The 25,550-nt window shown below is 41.5% G+C and overlaps 2 protein-coding genes across 2 annotated transcripts; both read left to right on the forward strand.

Moving 5' to 3' along the window:
• The first annotated feature begins 5,818 nt into the window (after positions 1-5,818).
• LOC111722761 (beta-defensin 15-like) lies at positions 5,819-8,657 on the forward strand. Its single transcript, XM_023509093.1, has 2 exons — positions 5,819-5,867; positions 8,503-8,657. Exons 1-2 carry the CDS (start codon positions 5,819-5,821, stop codon positions 8,655-8,657), a joined length of 204 nt encoding a protein of 67 aa, XP_023364861.1.
• A 5,254-nt stretch (positions 8,658-13,911) lies between these two features.
• On the forward strand, positions 13,912-17,381 carry LOC111722758 (beta-defensin 104A-like). The gene is made up of 2 exons (XM_023509091.1): positions 13,912-13,969; positions 17,221-17,381. Exons 1-2 carry the CDS (start codon positions 13,912-13,914, stop codon positions 17,379-17,381), a joined length of 219 nt encoding a protein of 72 aa, XP_023364859.1.
• Positions 17,382-25,550: the final 8,169 nt, after the last annotated feature.

Genomic DNA, 25,550 nt, shown 5'->3' on the forward strand with positions numbered 1-25,550 from the left:
CCACAACACTCTACCCAGGGGGACAACTTGAGGCTCTGTCTCAAAAAAAAAAAAAAGAAAAAGAAAGAAAGAAAGAAAGAAAGAAAAGAAAATCAAAAAGGGGCTGCTGACTTACTTACTAATAGAGCTAGCCCCAGAATCACTGGAAGCACAGATACCTATCTCTCAGGTTAATCTACAAATCAATTTATTTCCACCCATCTACACACATCCCCCCTAGCAACCACTTGCTGCACCTATACTTTCCTTACTCTCCCCCTCTCTTTCAAAAGTCATCTATAAAGATCTGTGACCATCACTGAGACTTTGGGTAATCATTCTTATGGCTCCCCATGCGCATGGTATTTGGAAATAAACCTTTCTCTTATTACTCTATCATAATTGTGAGTTGATCATTCAGTGGACAAGGTCAAGGGAAAAGGGTAAATTTCACCCTGATCCCTATTTAGTAAATAGCAAGTAGTACTATGTTAGACTGAGAGATCCAGGAAAAAAGGAAAAGTATTTATACTTGACATTTTTCATGATACCTGTTCCCTGGACCTTATATTTTTATTTTGCACCAGACTCAGCAAAATCCTAGTTGTCCTGGGATTAACTAGTCATAGAAAAACAAGATGAAGTTCCACCTCTTGAAACTGACTGCTATTAAAGGCCTTGTCCTCTCAATGAGAATCACAGGCCTCCTTGCTAAGTAAATGGGCCAGCTGTATTCCCTGCATGCCTGTCCCAGTGGTGTCTACTCTTTAACTCACATCTCTGTAGAGATCATGGCAAAACCTGCTCTTTTCCCTTTGGTTGGTTCACTGAAAGATCAACTCACAATTATGATAGATTAATAAGAGAAAGGTTTATTTCAAAATACCGTGGGGGGAATCATAAGAATGATTACCCAAAGTCCCAGTGAGGGTCAGAGACCTTTATAAATGGCTTTTGAAAGGGAGAGGGGGAGAATGTGGAAAGTATAGGTCAGTAAGTGGTTGTTAGGAGAAATATGTAGATGGTACGAAACAGACTGATTTGTAAATTAACCAGAGAGATGGGTATTGTGCTTCAAATGACCTTGGAGCCAGGTCTATTAGCATGTGATGAGGAAGCCAGCAGTCCCCTTCAGATTTTAGGTAGAAAATCTTCATTTAATGTCTCTGAATTATGAATTTTCTTTAACTTAAAATAATCTTGATACCAAGGAGTCATATTTTGGTAAAAAATGAAAGATTTATATGATCTGAAGAGAAACCAGAGTATAGGAGTCATATTTTGAGACAAAATTTCCTTAGCTCCTTCATTCCCCTTGTCTGGAACTTTGCTAGAATTTTTACACATTAAGAGCTGAATTGGTAACTGTGGAGAGAGAGCAGGTTAGTAATTTAGTAATAAGATGCTTGAAAAGATGGCTTGCCACCTGTAGCTCAAGCAGCTAAGGTGCCAGCCACATACACCTAAGGTGGCGGGTTCGAATCCAGCCCAGGCTACCAAACAATGACGGCTACAACCAAAAAATAGCCGGGCATTGTGGTGGGCACCTGTGGTCCCAGCTACTTGGGAGGCTGAGGCAGGAGACTCGCTTGAACCCAGGAGTTGGAGGTTGCTATGAGCTGTGATGCCACAGTACTCTACCCAGGAGGACAGCTTGAGGCTCTGTCTCAAAAAAATAAAAAATAAAAATAAGATGCTTGAAAAGAGATATAAGAATATAAATTAGGATGAGAATGAATAAGCAGAAAAAAATAGATCTAAGCACATTTTTCCACACCCCATTAAACCAGTCTCCTTTCCACACCCCATTAAACCAGGCCAGGGCAATAGAATGGTTTTGCTTCATTAATTTGATGGAGAATATTTATTTATCTTGTCCTCTAGGAGATGTAGATCAGTCTCTATTTGCCCTGATTGATTTATGTAAAAACAACATTTTACCCCAATAACAGCACAAGCTCCTCCTTGTTAAGCTGTCAAAGCATCCAGGATACAGTGATTTTGAATTACAACCGATGCTAGGCTGTTAACCTCTGTTTGAAGTGTTCCCAATGCCTGCATGGTGATGTTGAGTTCGTGTTCTATCACCATAGAGATATTCATGACTCCTCTTGCAATTTCGTAAATTCCAAATGCTGGGTAAAGAATTCTGAGTATTGAAAAGAACTTTGAATTGTGTGGTTCCTGTGGCTCAGTGGGTAGGGTGCTGGCCCCATATACTGAGGGTGGTGGGTTTAAACCTGGCACTGGCCAAATTGCAACAAAAAAATAGCCTGGCATTGTGGCAGGCACCTGTAGTCCCAGCTACTCTGGAGGCTGAGGCAAGAGAATTGCCTAAGCTCAGGAGTTGAAGGTTGCTGTGAGCTATGTGACACCATGGCACTCTACCAAAAAAAAGAACTTTGAATTATGACATCCAAGGGGATTTCTTATAACTAGTGAACAGTACAAGTTATAAATATTAAGCTAGAACAGGTTCATTCTCTGCTCAGGAATCAAACTTAGGGAAGCCAAGATGAATATATAGGATTTTAATTATTAGACTATAAAATAAACTTGCCCATCATTATTCTTAGAGGGCAGTCTTCGAAAGATTTTTCTTTGCTTGTTTGTTTTAAATCAGATATTTGTTCTTTAATTTTGTCAGAATTTTTAGGGCTAGTCATAACATTATGTGTTTTTCTTTTAATCTAATTTCTGTGTTAATATAACATAATTATTTCAAATAAGAGATCTCTGAAAGTTTTAAGAAAATCTAGAAGTTTTTTTTCTTAAATTTAAAGGATCCATCTTTGGCTAGTAATCATAATGGTATGTTTGTTCCAAAAGTGATTCAATTTGATGCCTTTTTATAAGGCCCCAGGCCTCTTCATAGAAAAGCCCATTTCCAAGATTCCCAAAAATTCACTCTTATAAAGAGACTTATGTTAGAATAGACAATGGCAAAAGACTCACTCCTCAGAGCTTGACATGTTCAGAACACACAGTGTGCTGCTTAGAATCTTATGTGCCCCGGACTCCTAGTCTTTCTAGATAAGTCATCCCACAAGTTCCCTTCAAATTATGCCCTACAAATGGTGGAAACTGAGGAGAGAATTCTCACTCAGTCACAAAGTGAAGCTCAGAGACATAAAACAGGAATAGGGGGAAACCTCATACAGTTTTTGTTTCAGGGACCCACAAAAAGTTTGTCTTAAAAGACACTGCACTAGCCAGAACCATGTAACTGGCTGGTATGCAGGGCTGGTGAATGTCAGGCTGGTGGGAAGCTAGGCCCAAGTTCCACCCTATGGTAACCCTCTTTAAACAAAATGACACAGAGAGACAGGTGACAAAACAAGAATGAGCAATAACAACAATAACAATAAAAGCTATTTCTGAGAGGAGATGGAATCAAACAACATGAATATTCATATACCACAAAGTACCTAAAAATATACCAATACCAAAGTCACTTACAAGACTTGTCACCAACAAAAACATTTCTCTCATTAATCTTAAATATGGAAAGGACAATGATTTTTTACCGTCTGCTCAACTGGATGCCCCAGAGAGGAAAACAAGGAACCTGACTGATAAGGGAAATATCTCACCATGTGCCAGCTGGTATCAGGGTTCCAATCCTCCTGCTGTGGCTTTAGGGAGAGCAGAGTGGCTTTGAGATCCTGTCTACTACATCAACTGTAGGGATCATGGCAAAACCTGCCCTTTTCCCTTTGGTCCACTTTGCTGAAAGATCAACTCCGAGTTATGGTAGACTAATAAAAGGAAGATTTATTTCCAAATACTATGCACATAGGGTCTTACCAGAAGAATGAGGGTCTTGTCCCAGTGAGGGTCAGAGACCTTTATAGATGGCTTTGGAAGGTGGGGGGAGAATGTGTAAAGTGATAAGGAAGTCAGCAGCCCCTTCAGATTTTAGGTAAGTAGAGGAAAGGCCTTGTGCAATGCCTTTTGATTATGAATGGCATTTAACTCAAAATCAAGATACCAAGGAGTAATATTTTGGGGTAAAATTTCCTTAGCTTCTTCATTGCCAATGTGGGTAACATAGTGAGACCAAATAGCCAGTTGTGGTGGTGCATGCCCCAAACCTCAGCTACTCAGGAGGCTGAGGTGGGAGGATCACTGAGCCCAGGAGTTCAATATTGCAGTGAGCTATGATCACATCCCCACACTCCAGCCTGGGTGACAGAGCAAGATACTGCCTCATAAAAAAGGCAAAGTGAAGAGAGAGGAGGAAGAGGAACAGGAAGTGGGAGAGAGGAAAAGGAAGAAGAAGAAAATTGATGATTTTATGTAGATTACATATGAAAACTGTTTTCAGCAGCACATCAATCTTTTTTCATGGTTTCATTTTAACATATGTTTCTAAGGTATTCCAACTTTTTTTGTTTGTTGACACAGAGTCTCACTATGTCACCCTCAGTAGAGTGCTGTGGCATCACAGCTCACAGCAAACTCTAACTCTCGGGCTTAAATAATTCTCTTGCCTCAGCCTCCCAAGTAACTAGGACTACAGGCCATCACCACAATGCCCAGCTATTTTCTTCTTGCAGTTGTCATTGTTGTTTAGCTGGCCCAGTCCGGGCTTGAACCCACCAGCCTCAGTGCATGTGGCTGGCACAGTAACTACTGTGATACAGCTGCCAAGACTAAGGTATTTCAACTTTTAATAGTAGCAGTAATAATAATAATGGGTAATGAAGAGGTATGTTTATCTCTATAATTTTATGTTGTTTTTAAAGAAAAGGATCTCACTCTCCACCTCACAAAGGGGAAGAATTAAAGTGGATTATCAGAGCTTTCTCTGCAACTATTGATTTACTCCAACTTAGGAAAAGGAGTTAATGGAATTGATAGAAGCCTGTAATGTCTCAAGTACCTCTTCGTACAGGAGAGGATGTCACAGTGTTAAAGGCACTGTTCTTGCTTAGGATTTCAAGAATATTTAGACATCTTCACAAGTTTTAACAATTAGAATACAATACACACATACAAAAAAAATCTTTGTTTGACATCCAAAATCAAATGTCATTGAGCTCATATTCAGCAAAGTGAGAATTAAATGAAATGATTTATGTAAAACTAAAGTATACAGCATACAGCAAGATTTATGATTATTTTAATAAATAATATATGTGCTTAGATTCAGCATTTTGCTGAGTTTACACAGCTCATAAAGGTTGAAACTGAAGGTGGCACCTGTGGCTCAATGGGCAGGCCACCAGCCCCATATACCAAGGGTGGTGGGTTCAAACCTGGCCCCAGCCAAAATGCAACATATAAAAATAGCTGAGCATTGTGGCAGGTGCCTGTAGTCCCAGCTACTTGGGAGACTGAGGCAAGAGATAGCCTAAGCCCAGGAGTTGGAGGTTGCTGTGAGCTGTGATGTCACAGCACTCTACCAAGGGCAATAAAGTGAGAGTCTGTCTCTAAAAAAAAAAAAAATCTAAAAAGTTGAATCTGGAATTCAGACTCAATTTGACTACAGTGCTAGCCCTTAACTGATCACTGAAATATAACATAATTACTCTCATTTTACATATGGATGAACTGAAGCCATAAAGGCTTAAAAATCCAAACTCCTGGACTCCAGATCTTGTGTTTTTTCTGTATCTTTCGTACTCTGACATCCCCATTTTCCTTCTTAAGAACTTTCCAAAATCAGAAAGATGATAATCTGCTGAAGTTTGTGGGCTCTGCTCAGCCAAGCATGGGAATCTTTCCTTCCTGACAAGCCTCACTGATCAAGGTGTTATTTGTTCTGAAAAAATGTATAAATGTGGATGTCCTTTTCTCATGGACACTGTGCTGCTCTCTCAAGACCCTCCAAGTCATGAAGAGATTCATCTTTCTCTTTGCTGTTCTCCTCTTTCTGGTCCCAGGTAACATGAGTATCTTTATAGGGAATATGATCAGAGGTGGTGTCCCAGAGAAAGGGTCCACCAGCCATAGTGCACATACAGCCTTGGTCTGGTTGCCCTGCAGGGGACCATCTGCTACTAAAGGAGACTTCTTCCTAATGCCTCTTTCAAAATCCTTTGCATTTTCCATTATTGTCATGGATTTGTAGAAATAAGGAAAAGCCAGGTAAGATGGCTTTTGGTACCAACATATATATATATATGAAAAAATATTAAAAGCAAGGGTAGCAGTCTGAGGACCTTTTAAAATACAATTATGCTAGAGATCAGAACAGGTAAGGAAGAAAGACAAAGAAGCACTGTACTCCCTGTTTGCATTAATGTATAGAGCTATCATTTAATAATAAAAAAAAAAAGAAAAAAAAAAAAAGAAAGACAAAGAAGGAAAAGAATAGGAGAGAAAAGGAATGGAGCTTAGAGATATATGATATGCATTCATGCCAGGTGCCAATATGTAAAATAGCTCAACTGAGACAGACATTCCCAATGACATACCATAAAACTGCATGCAATAACAACTTGACATAAAATTCCTTTAATTCTCCAAAGCTGATGCCTTCAAAGGAAACTCTTTCCCACTTTTAATTTAATGGGTATGCAGAGCAACATTTTTGGTTTGGACCCTCCATTTTACATATATTTTACAGATGCAAAAATTTCACCTCAGATGGAGTAAACAGATTCTTAGACAGATAAGCAAGAGAGAAGCCAGGAATGGAGTTCAACTCTACTCTGCCACAGCAAGAGCCCTTTAAGATGCCCCCCCACACACACCAAAGTTCTCTTCATTTTCTCATGGTCCTGGGAAACCCCAATGGTTCCAGTCACAGTCTAAGACTATATTCATCCCAGGTTCCAGAGAGCTGAAGAAAGGGCTTCTCAGGTCACAATTCTGAACATTGCTCATGAAAGAATAGGAGGCTCTAAGACCTAAAGTGGTGCTGTGTCCATTCATCTGGCTTTGACACACACACTGGAAACTGACCAGAGGTGCTCTTTTTAGATCACTTCATTACGAGTCAACACACTAAAAATTTATTTACTATAAAATTATCTGATATATATATATATAGAGAGAGAGAGAGAGAGTTTCACTATGTTGCCTTGGGTATAGTGCTGAGGCATCACAGCTCACAGCAACCTCAAACTCTGCTTAAAGATTCTCTTGCCTCAGCCTCCCAAGTAGCTGGGACTACATGTGCCCGCTACAACACCCAGCCATTTTTTTGTTGCAGTTGTCATTGTTGTTTAGCTGGGCCAGGTTCAAACCCGCCAGCCTCAGTGCATGTGGCCAGCACCATAACCATTATGCTATGGGAGCTGAGCCTATCTAATATATTTAAATGAAGCCAATGCATTAATGCACCATATGCACACTCACACACAGTATCTACATGCTATCTGTGATTGTGCACTGTATGCCTATGGGCACCAATACAGTACAAGGACTCTTGTCAGAGCAAGGTCATGTATTTCCAAATTATCTATTCCTAGAAGGGCAGAAAGAACATAGACCTTGCAGTGGGAGCCTGGGTTCACTGAGCTTTGAAATAGTGGGGTGCTTATACTAATGGGCTGAAAGTCTGACCCTCCATAATGAGTGGCACATATGCTGGCACTAATCCATCTGGTTGCTAAGTTTCAATAGGCATGAATTAGAGAACCTTGTAGTTGGACATTTAATGCAATGTCTGTACATCTGTCACCTTCATTACATATGGCCAAAGTAGGCAACTCTACAGTGCTGATTCTGATAAGATATGTTGTCTGTCCTTAACTTGAAGCAGGTTGCTTTTATGATTACAACTGATGAATTATAGGCAGTCTCCCAGTTACAAACATCTGATTTACATATGACTTGCACTTATGAATGGGAGGCTATTACAAGTAATAGGTAAATTTACCTATTCCGACTTACATTCAGATTCAACTTAAAAACAAACCTACAGAATCTATCTAGTTCATAACCCCAGGGCTGCCTGTAGTAAAGCTGGGACTGGAATTCTGTGCAAAATGACATTAGAAAAGTCTTGGGAACCATTCCGAACATACTACTCCAGACTGCTGTAAAGCATCTGCTTCCTATGGCTGGTGTTTTGATAGAATATAGAGGAGAAATCAGATCAAATTTTTCCAAATAGCTTCTTTATTTTTGACCTACAATAGTCATTTTTTTAATTTTTATATATTTATCCCATCACAAGCCATCTCCCGAATCCCAGTTTTTGTTCGACTCTGAGCAAGTAGCAATCTTTGAGAGTATGTTGGAGAAGTCATGGGCTCTATAGGTGTTTATAGGAACAAGTTGATAATTACCTCAACAGATTTCAATAAAAGAACAATAACTTCTGTTTCCCAAAGCCTCCATACAACATAATCTCAAATGTTGGAAGGCAAATTTATTCTTCCTGATATTTCACCCTATGAGAAAAAAGACAAAAATACCAAATAGGAGATATTTGCCCTTTCATCTTATCTAAATGGCAGGACACGGCACTATAACAGCTTGTAAAAAAATCTTCACTAATTAATTATATGACTCTTATCTAGACATGTCTGAAAAGAACTAATCCAGTTGGCTCCTTCCCTTATGTAGCCAAGAATTCATTTTTTGATAAGAAATGCCTCAAGCTTAAAGGGAGATGTGTGAATTCTTGTGCGAAAAATGAAGAACTTGTTGCTCTCTGCCAGAAGACCCTGAGATGCTGTGTGACTCTCCAGCCATGTGAGAAGAATAAGGATAATGACTAATTTCGAAGACAGGCTTCCCTGAGAAGCTTGAATGACCTACCTTCTTTTTTTTACTCTGGTCTGGTCTCTGTTGTAATCAGACACTTTAATAAAAATAAATGACTCTCTTTGATCAGTTTTTCAAATGCTTCATTTGGAAGGGAAAACATGGCTACCTAATCTTTATGGGCCCTCCAACCTTGCTGATTTTTTATAATTTTGTGGTGAGGAAATTTTCCCAACACATTTAATATTTCTCTTAAAGGGAGATGTAAATCAATAAAACTCTAGCTTCATTCAGGCAGTTGGTCCTAACCAAACTATTAAGACAAAAGAAGAAAGATAAGCAAGAAAGAAGGGAAGGGAGGGAGGGAAGGTGGAAAGAAGGAATAAAGAGCCTTCCACCCACAAAACTATAAGTATTGAAATTATTTATAAATTACCCAGTCTAAGGTACCTTGTTATGACAGCATGAATGAACTAAGACAATTACCTAGTGAAGGGAGTCTCTGAAAAGCAAAAAGCAATCTCTGCCTAAAGAAGAGAGCAATGCTAACAAAGCACAGGGCCAGAGAAGGTTAATGTAGGAATGAACTTATTTGAAGACAGATAGAATAACAGGCAGGGGGGCCTGGGTAGAGTGAGAGGAGGTTGTGAGATGGGAGAAGTAATTTTTCTTGCACGGTGAATGATGCCTGTGTCTGAGACTAATTCCACAACAGATATTGATCTTGCATTGGAGTGAAAGCACAGGTAATGAAAATCAGATGGAGTCAGGTAGGCTAAGGCAGGCATGACACAGCTGGTCTGGTTGGTGTAGGTCCTGCCTAACCTTCACTGTCTCCCATTCTTACTGTTTTTTAAATTTAGCTCTTACCCTAAAGATATCTATCTTGAGTAGTTTAGGTGGCTTGATTTAGGAAATTAACTTTTGAAGTGGAATATTGTAATAAGTCACTGAGTTATACTAAAGGTTAATATGACCTTTGCTATTATGTAAACTATGCAAATTAAGAAAGAATACCACATTGGAAAAAGGGTAGGTAGCTTTGGATATATAAGAAGTAGAAATTTGAGTAAAGATTGGTGAGCCATTTTGGCTACCTTTCTACTGTTAAGGCTTGTCTTAACTTTTGTAGAGCTTTTTATATCCTTCAATAAACTCTGAATACTCTAATGTGGCCTGTACTCTTTATTTCTTCCCGGTTGTGCTGTCTGCTTAGAAGTAGTGTGTCAACTGAAAGCCTCTGGCCAGGGTACATCCCGGTGTGGCTTAGAGTGCCTCCCTGGAAGGAATGTGGACAGATTTCCGTGAGCGTGGCAAGCATGTTTTTTTTCTTTGAGCTCTTTTTTCACAATAAATAGACACCTTCTTAAACTGTTTTTGTCGTTCTGTGTTCACCAGTGGTGTGCCTTTTAATTCATTGTCTGACCACCCAAGAACCTGCTGTTTAAAGCTCCAGCACACTGGCTCGGCGCCTGTGGCTCAAGTGGCTAAGGCGCCAGCCATGTACACCCAAGGTGGCGGGTTCAAATCCAGCCCGGGCCTGCCAAACAACAATGATGGCTGCAACAACAACAGAAAAATAGCCAGGCGTTGTGGCAGGCACCTGTGGTCCCAGCTACTTGGGAGGCTGAGGCAGGAGACTCACTTGAGCCCAGGAGTGAGAGGTTGCTGTGAGCTAAGATGCCATGGCACTCTACCCATGGGGACGGCTTGAGGCTCCTGTCTCAAAAAAAAAAAAAAAGCTCCAGCACACTTTGACTACTTTAAGTGAGAATTAAACTATCATTATCCCAAAGCTTAAGACTCAGTTTAATTCCCCACTGGAATAGAAAGAACGCCTTACCTTCATCTTAATTCCTCAAGGTGAATATATTCAATTCTATTAGAATAAATATCCCTTTGATATGTACTAAATTAGTGGTTACTTCTTTCATCACCTTAAATATTTCATCCTATTTTCCTATTGTTTGCATGATTATTTCTGATTTTACTATAATTCTTTTTTTTCCTTTGAGACAGAATCTCACTTTGTCACCCTGGGTAGAGTGCAGTGGTATCATAGCTCACAGTAACCTCAAACTCCTGATCCTCTTATCTCAGCCACCACCCTCCATTCCAGTAGCTGGGACTACCAGTGCCCGCTACAATGCCTGGCTATTTTTGGAGATGGGGGTCTCACTCTTGCTCAGGCTCATCTCTGAACTCCTGAGCTCAAGCAATCAGCCCATCTCAGCCTCCCAGAGTATTAGGATTATAGGCATGAGCCACTGCACCCAGCCTGACTTTACTATAACTTTTATCCTTGCTGTGTAACTGGCTCCAAAAACAAATTTCAATGATTCCTCCTCTCCTGTTTGTTATAATCCTTTCCTTTAATTACTTGATCTTTTAAATTGTTTCCCAGCTACAGTGGATTTTCTGCAAGACAAAGAAATCCAAGATTCTGAAGGACCCAGGGCAGACTTCCAGGGCAAAGTGTGAAGGAGGTGAAACATTCCCTAATCTTATAAGAAATTCTCAGTCTTTATTTTAGCCTATGTCATACTGGGACATACAGAACATTTCTTAGCTACCCCCATTCCGCATTGAGACAATGAGTCTAGATGGAGCTAGATTAAAGAATTGCCCTTTCCCCAATCTGGTAAAATTGTCCCCCCACCCCCTGCAGGAGTAGGCTTTTGTTATAAAGAATCCTCTGAACATGTTTCACAATAATTACTCTTTGCTCTCTGCTAGAATCACTAGGAGTTCCATTTGGCACTTCACCATAAGAATGTGGTGTGTTTCTTGGCATTAAAACCCGGGAAAGTGTATGGGCCCCTTTGGCCATGAATTCAAGTTTTTATTCACTCTCATGCTAGCCCACATTTAGCCTCCAACAGTTTGTCAAAGTCACCATAAGAGTTCCTATTAGTTTATAGATTAGCACATCTTAGCTGTGACTCTCCATGTTTCAGAATGATGGGTTTGTCCTAAGACTTCAGTTCTTTGATGGGTCCAAGAAAAGTCATTGATTTTTCAGTTTGTTCAACTTTTTTCTTACTTTAGGAATGAGAGTAGAGACATCTAGCCTTTTTTTTTTTTCCAGTTTTTGGCCAGGGTTGGGTTTGAACCCACCACCTCTGGCATATGGGGCCAGTGCCCTATTCCTTCAAGCCACAGGCACTGCCTGACATCCAGCCTTTTATCTGTAGCAGCTGAAACCAGAAATCTCAGGTACTTCTTAAGGACCCAGTGAAGTAATTCTGTTTTCTTTTTTCCCCCAAGAAGATTCTAGATTTCTTTTGAAGTTTAGTTATTCAGTCCCTATTTATAATTCCTTTTTTTTCCTTTGAAGAGTAGCTCATTATTTTAATTAGAATTTTCCACACAGACAACCTTGAATATACATTCTTTATCTTCCTGACCTTTATCATCAAAGATTACTACAGTCTAACATGTGACAGGGTGGAAGAGCCCCATGGATCAAACATTGTGATGCTCCAGTTTGTCAGCTGTGAGAATAGGGACAGCCTTCACCTGCTGCATGTTTGCAACCTACTGCAGGACTCCCAGGGGCACCACTCCTGTGCTGACTGCTTATGGTTGAGCTGACTGCTTAAGCAAACACAGACAATGTAGACTGAGAACTGAGCCATTTCTGCTGAGCTGGGACAGCCTGTAGTCTGAATTTCCCCATTGGCAATGCTTATGTTTCCTGTACTATAGTCTCAGGCTCTCTCCCTGCCCCCAACCTTTTTACATGTGTCAACCTGTGACACTTCACCACTGACACTCCCCAATGCACATACTTCCTTTCTAATTTATGTGGATATCTGCCTCTTGGAGGACCTAAACTGGAGCATTTGGTGATCTTTGACTCTCTATCCTATTATGTGAGAAGAGCCAGGTCTCTGTCACATCCTCCCCTAATTGGGAACTCTGGGTAGGACACATTTGCTGTTTGATTTTGCTTAGGATGTGTAAGCAAAGCGTTGTTTTTGGACTTTGTCTAACCTGTGTTCCAGAATGAGGAGAGCTTATTAAAGAATGTCAACTTCCAAAATTGGACACTTTCACCTTCTCTAAAGGTGAAAGTAATTTTTTTTTGAGGCAGAGTTTCACTCCATAACCCTGGATAGAGTGCTGTGGCATCATAGCTCACAGCAACCTCAAACTCTTGGGGTCAAGAAATCCTCTTGCTTCAGCCTCTTGAGTAGCAGGGACTACAGGTGCCTACTACAATACTTGGTTAGTTTTTCTATTTTTAGTGGATACAGAGGTCTTATTCTTGCTCAGGCTGGTCTCAAACTCCTGAGCTCCCTCAATCCACCCTCCCTGGACTCTCAGAGTGCTAGGATTATAGGTGTGAGCCACCACTCCCGGCCTATCTGATATTCTTCCTAAGGGTGAATCCCAGAAGCCTATACTCTATGTTTTGCTTGAGGTAGAAATGGGGATTAAATCCAAGGGTATGTACTCTGGAAGGGTAAAGAGTAGGTTACTATTTGGTGCCATTGTTAGAAATACAACATTTTAATATCTTTTAATGTCTTAATCAATACCTGTTTAACCTCTCCTCTCACTCTTGTCCTCTTTTTCATCCTGAGCTCCAAGCCAGTCTGATGTTGTATGTCCAGACATCACCCTTCCTGGTGACTAACAATGCCACCATAAAGTGTTCTCTGAGGTCACCTGTTGTCATTCTCACCTCATACCCTTTCTATCCCAGAGATGTGCAGAGACACCCCCCCCCATGTATTCATGATGTCCTCAACATTCCACACTATGCTTCTCTTAGATAATATGTTTTATTCTGTATGCTTATTCTAGAGGGGTCTTGGGAGGGATGAACTTGAACCACATTTACCTACACCATTATCAACAAGAAGCTTCTGACTGATCTAAAGCAATTTAATGCCAGTTTAACTGAAAACAGAACAGAAAGTCCTCTCACCAGAATCACATAATGTTAGGGTGGAAGGGTATCTTAGAGAACATCTAATCCTAGCGTAATTCTTGTTCCAGATGGAGAGGCAAATGAGGTGCCTGGGCCTTCCCACAGGGCACTCCCCTTTCCCTGTCCTTTGCTCTGCTGAACTGATGTTTCTGATGTCCCCACAACTCCCCCTCACACTGCGTCCTGGTGCATGCTCCTGGGGACATTGGTTCTTGATGGGCTTCAGTACCTGGAGCAGCACTCTGCCCATAAAAACAGCTGACCCTGTTCTGTCCCAGGACAGTTCCTCCAAGCTGCCTCTGCTTCCACGTACTAGCAACCCATGTACTATGAGGATCACAGTGCTGCTTTTAGCCATTTCTCTTCTGCTCTACCAGGATCCTCCAGGTAAAAAGAGGCTCTCAGCTAGACATAACACAGTGGCAAAGGATGAGAGGTGGGAAGAAAAACTTGATTCAGAAAAAAGTCCTGAAGGATTCAGCAGCCTTCTTCAATCCCAACCTTTGTCACTTTGCCATATTGGGTCCATTAGTAAAATGCAGTAAGTGACACCATTCATGTACACCTCCCAGCTTCAAGGCTGGCAGTTCTAGGAAGAAAGACAAAGGTAGGAGTCAGGGTTCTTATATATCACTAAGGCCTGGCTGCCCGTGATAGCTGCTTCTCCTGGACTCCTTGACGATGGGACATACCATCCAGGCTTATCCCAACTGCAGGGTTAGCTGCAGTTACTTCTTGCTGGTTTGTGGAGTAAGATGCCTTCTGCCATCTGCCTCCTTCTGAACAACTTGGCACTGGATGGGAAAGGGGGCCTACCCATCCTTCTAAATTTTACAATTTTTCATCTCAGGTTAAAAGATTAAAATGAAAAGGAATGCAGTGAACTTAGCAGGCGAAAGCATAATTTATTGATAACACAAATAGCAGATGCCTTTGGAATCTGCTAAGGAAATTTCAAGGTTAGACTAATGTCAGCAATCTTCTGATCCTGTGTTAATCTGTGTGCAAAGAAGCATACAGTTTTACAATATTAGATTTGGAAAGGATATGAGAGATCATCTAACCTAATTTCCTCCTTTTAAATGCTTAGCTCATGCTCCATAATATAGAGCATGGAAGTAATTTTCTCAAAGTTGCTCATCAGTCTAGCAGTGCTGAGACCAAACCCATTGATTTGATTCCTAGAATCTATCTCTCTCAAGCTTCCCCCTGGGTTTTCTGAGGCTCTGAGGAATGCAGCATGCATCCATTCTCTCTTCCTGATGGGCTCTCTGCCATGATTCAGATGGTTCATCATTTCTCTCAGAGAGCACATATTGAGATTACTTATTCCTGTTCTGTCTGCCTGGATCATTTCTGATGGACACTTCCAAAAAACTCTGCTATCAGCATATTCCAAATTTGTCAAAATATGATAGTAATTTATTTATCAGAAAACAGGTTTCCCTCAGCCTGTGATCACAAGACAAAGAACCTGTTAAGATAGAAAGCCTGAGTCAGGCTCCTGCAGAGCCCGGGAGTGGGAGGAACATATGTAGAGCTGGGCGCCTCTGCCCACTGGGGCTGTGGTCTGCTTATCCCTGAGAAGGGGCCTTAATAGGAAGATGCTCTGGGAGGGAAACAGCAGCACTAGCCAACCCTGTCTCCTGCTGCTCCTGCTTCTCCTGCTGTGGGTAGCTTTCTCTCACAAACCCTCAGCCCCTCAAATACCCACTAGCACTGGGGAAGGTGCAGAGGAGGGCAATTACTTATTTGAGAAAGAGAGTCAGCCTAATTTGGTTGACCCCAGAAGGTATCTATTGCTTAGAATATATTTATTAGTTGGTTCATAGATTATATTCTCCCTTTGACATTCTGTTTACTCAGACTCCAAGATGTATCAGTTGGGCTTTCACTCCAGCTTTGACACCTAAGGTTGCTGTGTGACCTCAGGTTAGCCATTTTCCTTCTCTGGGCCTTAATTTCCATCTCTAAATAGATGGCTTATGGGGGCTTGCTTGGAACTGACACTCTAGAACTTTAAAAACTATATTCTCTTTTCTAGTCTATTCTGCTCCTCCCTGAATTCTAAGCTTCATGTTTCCTAAGCACATATGGTAGCCTCCTGCTCTTCCTCTAACTCCAGGCTGTAACTTGCTTGACTCCAAATATGTTGGAAGTTATAGATCCGCTACCCACCCTCTACGTAATTACTCAGCATAATAAATACTACAGCTCATCTCATCCCTTTCTTCCTTACCTTCTACTCTAACCACAATGACAGAGGTTACAGCAAATCAGGCTTTTCTTCCACCCACCATGGGGTAATCCCAGCCATGGGACTCATAATATCCTGTTAAGCCTATGATCCAGTCAAACCATTTCTTAGTTCTCACCTGCATCCTAACCCAACAACCTTGACACTTACACATTGGAAAGAGGAAGATTTTCTTTACTAGGACAAAAGAAAGACATAAAACCCTGGTCCAATGACATTCAGCCCTGTTGAGTTCCCCTGCACCTCTACTTTGTAGAGAATGATGGGAGGTGGAATAAGGATGAGCTCTTGAGTTCTGACTCCTGCCAGGGCTCACTGCACAGCAGACTTCCTGCTCTCCTGTTCTCTCAACACGCTCCTCCAAGCCTGATTCCTGCTGAATCTGTCAGAGGACCTCAAACAAAGTCCTTCCAATTTGTCACCTACTTCCTGTCCACCTTCAGTCTCGCCTCTCAGCAATCCTAGCATTGCTTTAAAATGATACCTGTTTGGCATGCCAGGTAAGGAGATTGAAAGGCTGCTTTCAGCCTTGGAGTGCACACCCTAAGACAGTAATGAAATCCACATCTCCTGCACATTGTTTGGGGCTAAGGGCCAAACAATCAGGATTCTGGTTTATTCTAGTTTCCTCTGCTCTACTCAAGTCTATTCTAGTCTATTATAGTTTTTTCTAGTCCAGTCGATGCATCATTTACTCAGCAGACTCTTACTGAGCTCATGTTATGTGCCTCATATCAAGTCTATACCAGTGAGCAGCACAAACATGGTCCTCACATTCAGAGACCTCACATTTAAATTAGAAGAGCAAATAATAAAAAATATATATATAACTACAACTTGGGATGTAAAATATTAACATGAGAGAATAAGATGTGTGTGGCAAGGAAAATAGTTTTGGGGCATTTAACTACATGAAGGGAACAGGGAGAGGTTTCCCCAGCTTTATGACCCTAAGGTTGAGAGACCAAAATTCAAAGAGTATATTCATAGGAGGGAAGAAAAACCTTTGAGGCAAAGGGGACAGTGATAGTGAAGGCACAGAAATAACCTGGGATAGCAAAGAGTCAGTGCAGGGCCACAGAGGAGCCAGGGCCACAGTGGAACAGCATCAGTTTGAAGAGGTGGCCCAGGATCAGATCAAGATAAGTTTTGAGACCTGGTAGTGGGCTTTGTAAAAAAGTAATGGTAAACTGTTGAGGAGATTTTAAGAAGGAAAACTTGCTGGCTGGGAACTAGAGGGCCAAGTCAGTCGAGTAGGAAAGTGCCGGAGAGTTGAGGTCCTGGGAAGAGATTGGCCACCCCTCACCTGAAGAAACTTGCTGCCAGTCTGGCCTATCAGTGCTAGGACACAATAATCACAGTGACTTATCTTGTTATATAGTGAGAAGTGAATTTGAAGTGGACAGAATATGTGGTCATGGGACTGCTCGCTGCCGGAAGAAATGTAAAATCAAGGAATACAAAATTGGATTATGTCTCAACACCAATACATGCTGCTTGATGAAGTGGATTGATGGCATGATGAATTTCACAGGATCCTGAAATGCAGTTGTGATGGCCCCTAGAGTTGCTGGAAGCAAGATCTCTGTGTCTTCCCTTTCTGAGGCCTCACTGCTAGGGTGTCCCCGTGCCATCAAGGATGCAACCATCAAACAAGTTCTGCTGAGCTTCCGCTCAAAGCAAAGCAATGCAGTAGTCACAGAAGAGAACAGGCCCTCTTTGCCCCAGTGGATCTTCTGGGTTGAAGATAAAGTAACACAGGTTAGGCATGATTTTTGAGTCTTTAAAAACCAAAACCCCCTCATCCTCACCCCCCACTTTGTGCCTGTAGCTCAGTGGCTAGGGTGCCAGACACACACACTGGAGCTGGCAGGTTTGAACCTGGCCTGTGCCCACCAAACAACAATGACAACTACAACCAAAAAATAGCCAGCCATTGTAGTAAGTGCCTGTAGTCCCAGATACTTGGGAGGCTGAGGCAAGAGAATAGCTTAAGCCCAAGAGTTTGAGATTGCTATGAGCTGTGACACCATAGCACTCTACAGAGGGCAACATAATGAGACTCTGTTTCAAAAATAAATGAATAAATAAAACTGAATCCCCGCAAAAGTAGGCATATCTAATAAGCAATGAACCTTAATAAAACATCATTTGTTTTGGCTTGAATTTTATCAATTTATCTTAGTAATCTCAATTTTCTTTCTTGATCACAAGTTCTGCTTAGCAGTTATATGTGTGTGTGTGTGTTTTGTTAATTAAAAGGCAAAATAAATCAATGTTAAGTACATCTTGTTTGGAATACATTTCAAAACATAGACTTCATAGGGGAAAAACGAGAGATGACATTCAATGACAAGGTTAGGGATCCCATCATAACTTATGTGGCTGAGCTGGGTTCCATCCAGCAGGGGGAGGAAGAGAGGAGCCCTGCCCCAGGCTAGGCTGTATCCACACTCCTGCCCCAAGAAACTGCCAAAGAAAAAGAGAAGTAATAAAACATTTGATCTGCCTTTCCTGTCAAATGATATTTCAGGGTCACCAAATGGTTTATGTGGAAAAACTTCTCTCTATCAAAGTAGTCCAGGTAATAAATGAGGAGAATCACCATTTTATAGACATGTAGGCAAAGTAATCCAGCCAATGAATGTCAGTAGCCCCTAAAATAAGTGAGAAAGACATCCTGCTATCCTGTGCCTCCTAATCACCATACACAGTACAATGGATGAGCTGATGGCATGGTAGGCAGAAGCATCCTCACCTTTTTGTGTGGAAAGTAAGGCTGGATTGTGCCCTTTGCACCAAAAACTGCATAATGAACCTTCATGGAGCTATTACCTGGATTCAACATGCAGTTAACCGTGTTTCATCCCTTGATAAGCACCTTCTTCCTAGATTATTTCAAAGAATAATAAATTATTTCAGAGATGCCCACCTGAGAATACTTTGGAATGTATACTTCAGAGAAAGGAATTATTTTTTAAAATGTCACCCCAATACCATTATCATCCCTGGGGAAAAAAAAATCAGCACTAGATCCTCAATATAACTTAATAGGCAATCAGTATTCAAATGATCCTGATTATTTCACAAGTGACTTTTTAAGACTTGTTTTCTTAGAATCAAAACCCTACAAGGTGACAAATCACATTTGGTTGGTTGTCTCCAGGGCTTCTTGCGTAGGTGGTGTAGTAGACTTGCTATACCAACACTGAGATACTGTGCCCAAACTGGAATGCAAATCTGGGGAAGCCTCTAGTTCTCACCACTGCAATTACAGGGATCAGAGGAACCCGTTAAACAGCACCCAAGGGTAGAACACTCCAAATGCAGAATACAGAATATGCCATGTGCTCTGTATTTCTTATACTATGTTTGTGTCCTTCATTATTCTTTGTAGTTTACAAAGTCCTTTCAATACATAATTTCCTTTGATTCTCACAAACAGCTCTCGAATTACGCAGAGTAACCACATCATCTTCACCTTTCAGATGTGGAAGCTAAGGCTCAGAGGGACCAGGGGCTTTTCTGATATTCTCCAGAATATTAGGTAAGACCAAGCCTACACCCTGCAGCTCAAATGCAAATCACAGTACGGCACAACACAGGGAGCCTAGAATCCCAATGCTACCATGCAGCCAGTAGCTTCAGGAAGATTACTTAAATGATTTGTGCCTTGACCTTCCTTTCTGCAATGCAACTGTTTTACTAAACAACACTTACAAGCACAGACTCGACTTCTAGGCCCACATTAAAATTATCTTTGTCTCTGTATTAAATTTAAGTTTGATACTTTGCCAGAAGAGAGGCCATCTTGTACCTTTCAGTGTAACAACAGAGCAGAGCAAGGCACTTCTACAAGGCTCGATCAGCACCACTAGCAGTAAGGGCCAGAGTTAAAAAAAAAAAAAAAAAAAAAAACAACAAAAAACTATCTCATAGTTCAGTGAAATCAGGGTGGCCTTATTTTCTGACCGTCCCTAAGAGCCCAGTGTCTTCCTTACTGTCCTAGTGTTCTGCCCCTTCGCTTTCCAAAGGGGCTGGGTTCTAGAACAGTGCTTCCCTGGGAATACTTCACAGTCACATTTATAAACCGCTACCCTCACCGCTAAAGGGAATTACAAAGTCATACTGTTTTAATATCATGGTTTAATAGTAAAAGAACAATGGTATATTGTTCTATTTTATTGTTTCCAGAATTGGCAAAAAATAAAGTTTTTGTACTTGAAGCACTGCACACACAATAGGGAATTCAATAATATTTCTGTTTGTTTTCCTTCCCTTAAGGATTGCTACAGATCTCAGGGCTGCAGTTCACATTGGGAGATCAGTAACCCTTTAAAATGGTCCAAGAAAAATCAATAGGAAGAACATTTTAGACATTTTTTTATTTTATACATTATTCCTTGTTTATCATGTGAAGTTGTGAGAGACAGAGACAAGAGACATAGAGAAATTGAAGACTGACCGAGCAAACACCTGAGTGAGCAGATTCACCACCCAGGTCCTTACTGGAAAACCCAAGTGTGCAGGGGATAAGATTTTTTTTTTTTTAAGACAGAGTCTCACTATGTCGCCCTTGGTAGAGTGCTGTGGTGTCACAGCTCACAACAGCCTCAAACTCTTGGGCTTAAGAGATTCTCTTGCCTCAGCCTCCCAAGTATCTGGAACTACAGGCTCCCATCACAATGCCCGGCTATTTTTTGGTTGTAGTTGTCATTGTTGTTTGGTAGGCCTGGGCTGGGTTTGAACCCACCAGCTCCAGTGTATGTGGCTGGCACCCTAGCCATTGAGCTAGAGGTGCCAAGCTAGGAGGTGAGATTTTCAACACTTCTTCTTTCTTGCCTCCCAAATGACATCCCATTTTTATAAATTCTAGAAAATATGGCTGTGAGAAGGGAAACCATATTACAGCCAAATCTGAGCTCAAAATTTGCTGTGGAATCAGCCTTGAATGCTTTTATTGCATTTGAAATGACCCCAAAAAGAGAGTCACAGAAAAGACTCACAGAGATTCACAGAAAAGTAAACCAAAGATTCCTACATAGATTTTCTCATCCTTCAATTTTAGATCTTAAAGACCACTAGGTTCACTAGGATCTCATTTACATTGGCACAGATGCCCCTCTACTAGGAAAGAGAAAGTGAGGTCCTGAATTTTCTCAGTATGGCAAAGTCAAAGAAAGATGTGGGATCAGGAGCAGCAGACCTTGGGAGGCAGTGGAGTTACTTTTGTGGCCAAATAGAAGAGAAAAAAAATATCAACTTATGAGGACTTGGAAAGAGTTGAAATACCATTCAGTTATGGGAAACTAAGCAAAGAGAACAGAAGCAGCAGAGAAGAAACATATTCTTGTGAAAACATTCTTTTTCTTCTTATGTCTATGACTCCAAAGAATTCCTCCTCCTTTCCAAAGGGATTTTCTTCCTATCCCTTTCTTCTGAGCATCTCTTTATTTACCTCCAGTCCATTCAGTTATCTTAGTGTTCACATTACACAGGCAAGGACAGATCTTTAGTCTTTAATTCACACCTATGTACACACACCAGAGTGGTGGTTACTTACACACTGTTACAGTTTGAGTCATGATTTCAATTCATGAGTCATCACTATTAATATCTTAATAGTAGAATTGGCTTGATTTTTTCTTTTTATGGGGAAGACAAACATACATAGAAATAAGTTGCCTATCTACTCTTAGAATTTGCATCACTTTATAGAAGATCCCAATTCCAAGCTTAAATGATGACAAATGCAACTGTAAGAAATAGCTACTGGACTAGAAAATAAAAGCACAAAGATTGTGTGGGTGAGAGAATAAGAGAAAATTTGCTTACAGGTGAGGTAGCAGCAGCTATTTACCTCCCCTCCTGACCATCTGCATTCTTCTGATACTCAGTTGTAAGAATCTAGGGTAGTGGTTCTCAAACTTCCTAATTCTGCGACCCTTTACTACAGTTCCTCATATTATGGTGACCCCCGACCATAAAATTATTTTCATTGCTACTTCATAACTATAATTTTACTATGTTATGAATCATAATGTAAATATCTGATATGCAGGATGTCTTTTCATTGTTATAAATTGAACATAATTAAAGAATAGTGATTAATCACAAAAATAATATATCATGAAATATTTATTTCTAATTACAAATAAATGAAATTTTGTCTTGAAGCATGATGTAGCATGGGTAATAGTCTTGATATAACAACAGTAAACTACATGGCTACATTTTGCAACGGTATGACTAAAAAGCCAATGTCACTATGAATTTGGGATTGCTTCTTTCTCACCAGATCAAAAATTCTTGAGGCAGTCTTTGCAGGAGCACAACGAAGATCATCTTCCACAACAAGTCTACTTCTGTATTTAGACTTGATAACCAACAAGCTGGAAAACCCTGTTTCACAATGATATGTTGTTGGAAATGGAAGAAGAAGGCACAACACAGTCTCAGACAGAACAGGATATGACTGCAAATACTTGATCCAGAATTTTTACCTGGCATTATAGAGAAATCAGTTCTTGCTGCATCACTGTTAATAAGTTCAGTGAAATCCTCTTATGCTGTCTCAGGAACATCTTCAACTTTGTGAATGGGCTTAGAGTGTCAGGTATATTTGGAAAGTATGATGAAATTTCATCTGCAAACATGTGCAAGTGTTCTTTCACAGAAATTATCATTGTAATCCTTTCGTCTGGTTCAATGTCATGTTACGCAAAGAAAACAGATAAGGTAGGCAACATGTAAATTTTATTTTCATCCAATTTTTTTCCAAAGCTGAAGTTTCACTTGGAATGATCGGATCTTTTCAGACAAATTGAGGAATGTTGCATTTGGTCTTTGAAGTGATAAATTTAACTAATTCAAGATGGCAAAGATGTCAACCAAGTAAGCTATTTTCTGCAGTTCACTATTATTGCTGAAAAGTACTTCGAACTGCAATCTTGCTTTCTGATTAAAAAACGTTTTGAGTTCATCATGAAGTTCAAAAACGTGTTTTAAAACTTTTCCTCTCAACAACCATCTCATTTCAGTGTGAAATAGCAGAGCATTGTTCAGTGCATCCAGCTTGTCACACAGTTGCAAAAACAGTCGACTGTTTAAAGTGCTTGCCTTCACAAAATTGACAGAACTTATGATGTTTTTCATTACTTCTTGCAATTCTGTGTCAGTGTCTTCATTGATAATATTGCTGATGAATCATACAGTGAGTTCTGATAACTTTTGGTGACTCATTCAGTACCAAATGTTGAAATCCAGATCGACATCTTAGCATAGCTAGAGCACCATCTGTGCAAACACCACAAACCTTTTCCCAAGAGATCTTATTCTCTATCAGAAATGAACCAACTGTGTTAAATACATCACATGCAGTAGTTGTTTTAAGAGGTTTGCAAACAAGCGAGCAGAGTTCAAACTTTCTCCCACTCTATTCCATTGGAGAGACCCCCTAAAAACTGGACCTCCTACCCCTGCTGGTGTGCCACGGCACCCTCCGGCCAGACATGAAACTGTAAAACTTTATAAATCTGTATATATTCCCTACCTGCAACATTGAACTCCGAGGAGTCTCCACCCACCCACTCCGAGATCTGGAGGTTTATTACCTATGGAGTCCTGATTCTTGGGCATCTCCTTGAGAGAAGTGGAGGGGAAAAGGGCTGGTGCTGTTCTGTGCTGACTGTGGTGCGGGCGTGAGGAGAGGAGAGTCAGCTCAGGGGATGCCAGTGCAGAAACGGTGGCATCCCGAGTGGCATGCCATCCTGGACAGCAGCCATAGGCAGGGCGCACTTAACTTTCTTGGGTAGAACGCCTGCCCTCAGGGGGCTAATGTGGCTGAGACAAAGGCAGTGGGCGGGCAGAGGCTAGAATTGACACCTGAGTTTAAAGCCAAATGCAACCTCTGATTTACAGAGAAATCTAGCTGGACAGAAGCCTAATTTAAACACGCAAGGCCCCCCTGATGAACTAAGATTTCTGGCTGATTTTGCCAGGTAAACCCTGGGAGAAGTGGCCTACTGGAGTGAATAGGGTCTCGGACCTGGGGGACCACGAGTGACTGGGTGTAAGGTAGGGAAGGAGGTATTAACCTTCCCAGACTAACCCAGTTGCTGAGTGGGTCCCTTTGCCCTCACAGAGCCGGGTGGGCCCCAAAACTGCTTGCTAGAGTCACTCACCTCACCGGCAGCAGGCTCCTGCTCTAGGCAGGCCCAGTACCGCTTGCTAGGGCTACAAGCAGGAAGAGGCGGAGAAATCCTCCAATCCAGGTAGACCCAAAACAACTTGTGAAAGACACACACACCCCACGGGGGCCAGGGGAGGTGTTCCTCGCTCCAGGCTCCCAAGCTGGGCGGGCCTAGAACTGCTTGCTAGAGCCACACTCGCCCTGCAGGTGGTGGTGGAGGGGTCTACCACTCTTTTTTTTTTTTTTTAATTGAATGGTAACTGTGTACATTGATGCACTTTGGGGGTACAGTGTGGTGTTTTCATACACAATCCAAGTCTACCACTCTTGGAGGGCCCAGAACTATTTGCTAGAGCCAAATATGTCCCTCAGACAGAGGTGGAGGAGTCCCCCGCTCCGGGCTCCCACACTGGGAGGGCACAGATTGGCTTGCTAGCGCCAAACACGTCCAACGGGCAATTGTGAAGTAGTCCCCTGCTTCCCCCCAGCTACTCTGGTGGGGCTGAACTAGGACTGATCTGGTCACTCGTGTACCCTGCACTACCGCTGCCATTCCCCTACCCTCTAGGTGCTCCAGGGTGCTGAACTAGGACTGATCTAGCCACTACAGTTCCCCTGTTCCACTGGTTGCCCCAGAAGGGCCAAACTAGGACTGATCTGGATGCTGCCAGTTTCCTGCTCCCCGGTTGCCCAGCAGACTGAACAGGGTCTAATCCGGTCACACACACTCCTGTGCAGCTGCTGCTGTTCCACTGCACCCCGGCTGCCCCAGCACCCAAGATCTGGGAGAAGACAACAGACACGCCTGCCTGTCTCTCTGGGCAACCAGAAGAAGCCATCAACTGAACGGTTCTGATAAGGCCTCCAAACAAGCTAAACTCAGCATGGGGCGGAACCAGCGGAAAAACTCTGGCAACCCAAATAACCAGAGTAGATCAATTCCTCCAAGGGAAAATAGGGAAGACACAATTGAAGACCCCATCCACAAGCAAATGGCTGGGATGTCAGAAATCGAGTTCAGAATGTGGATAGCAAATAAGATTAACAGACTGGAAGAAATGAAGGAATTAGGAACTCAAGAAATTATTCAAAAGATTTCTCAAGAAATTATTCAAAAGATGACTCAAGAACTCAACAATTTCAAAGATAAAATGATCAAAGATTTTGAAATACTGAGACAAGAGGTTGCAGCCCTCAAGGATCTGAAAGACACAGTGGAATCCCTCCGTAACAGAGTGCAACAGGCAGAAGAAAGGATCTCCGATACTGAAGACAAAGCTTTTGAAGAAGCCCAGCAGTGCAAAGATCAAAAGAAATGGAGAGCAAAAACAGATCTCACTCTCAGAGAACTCTTGGATAACTCGAAGAAAGCTAATATTCACCTTATAGGAATCCCTGAAGGTGATGAAGTTGCTTCACAAAACACAGAGGCTCTTCTTCTTGAAATTATGAAAGAGAACTTTCCAGACATGCCAAGAGATTCTGAAATTCAGATAGCAGATAGTTTCAGAACTCCAGCA

This window comes from Otolemur garnettii, unplaced genomic scaffold, assembly GCF_000181295.1.
Source record: "Otolemur garnettii isolate 467f Iridium unplaced genomic scaffold, OtoGar3 scaffold00351, whole genome shotgun sequence".
NCBI lineage: Eukaryota > Metazoa > Chordata > Mammalia > Primates > Galagidae > Otolemur > Otolemur garnettii.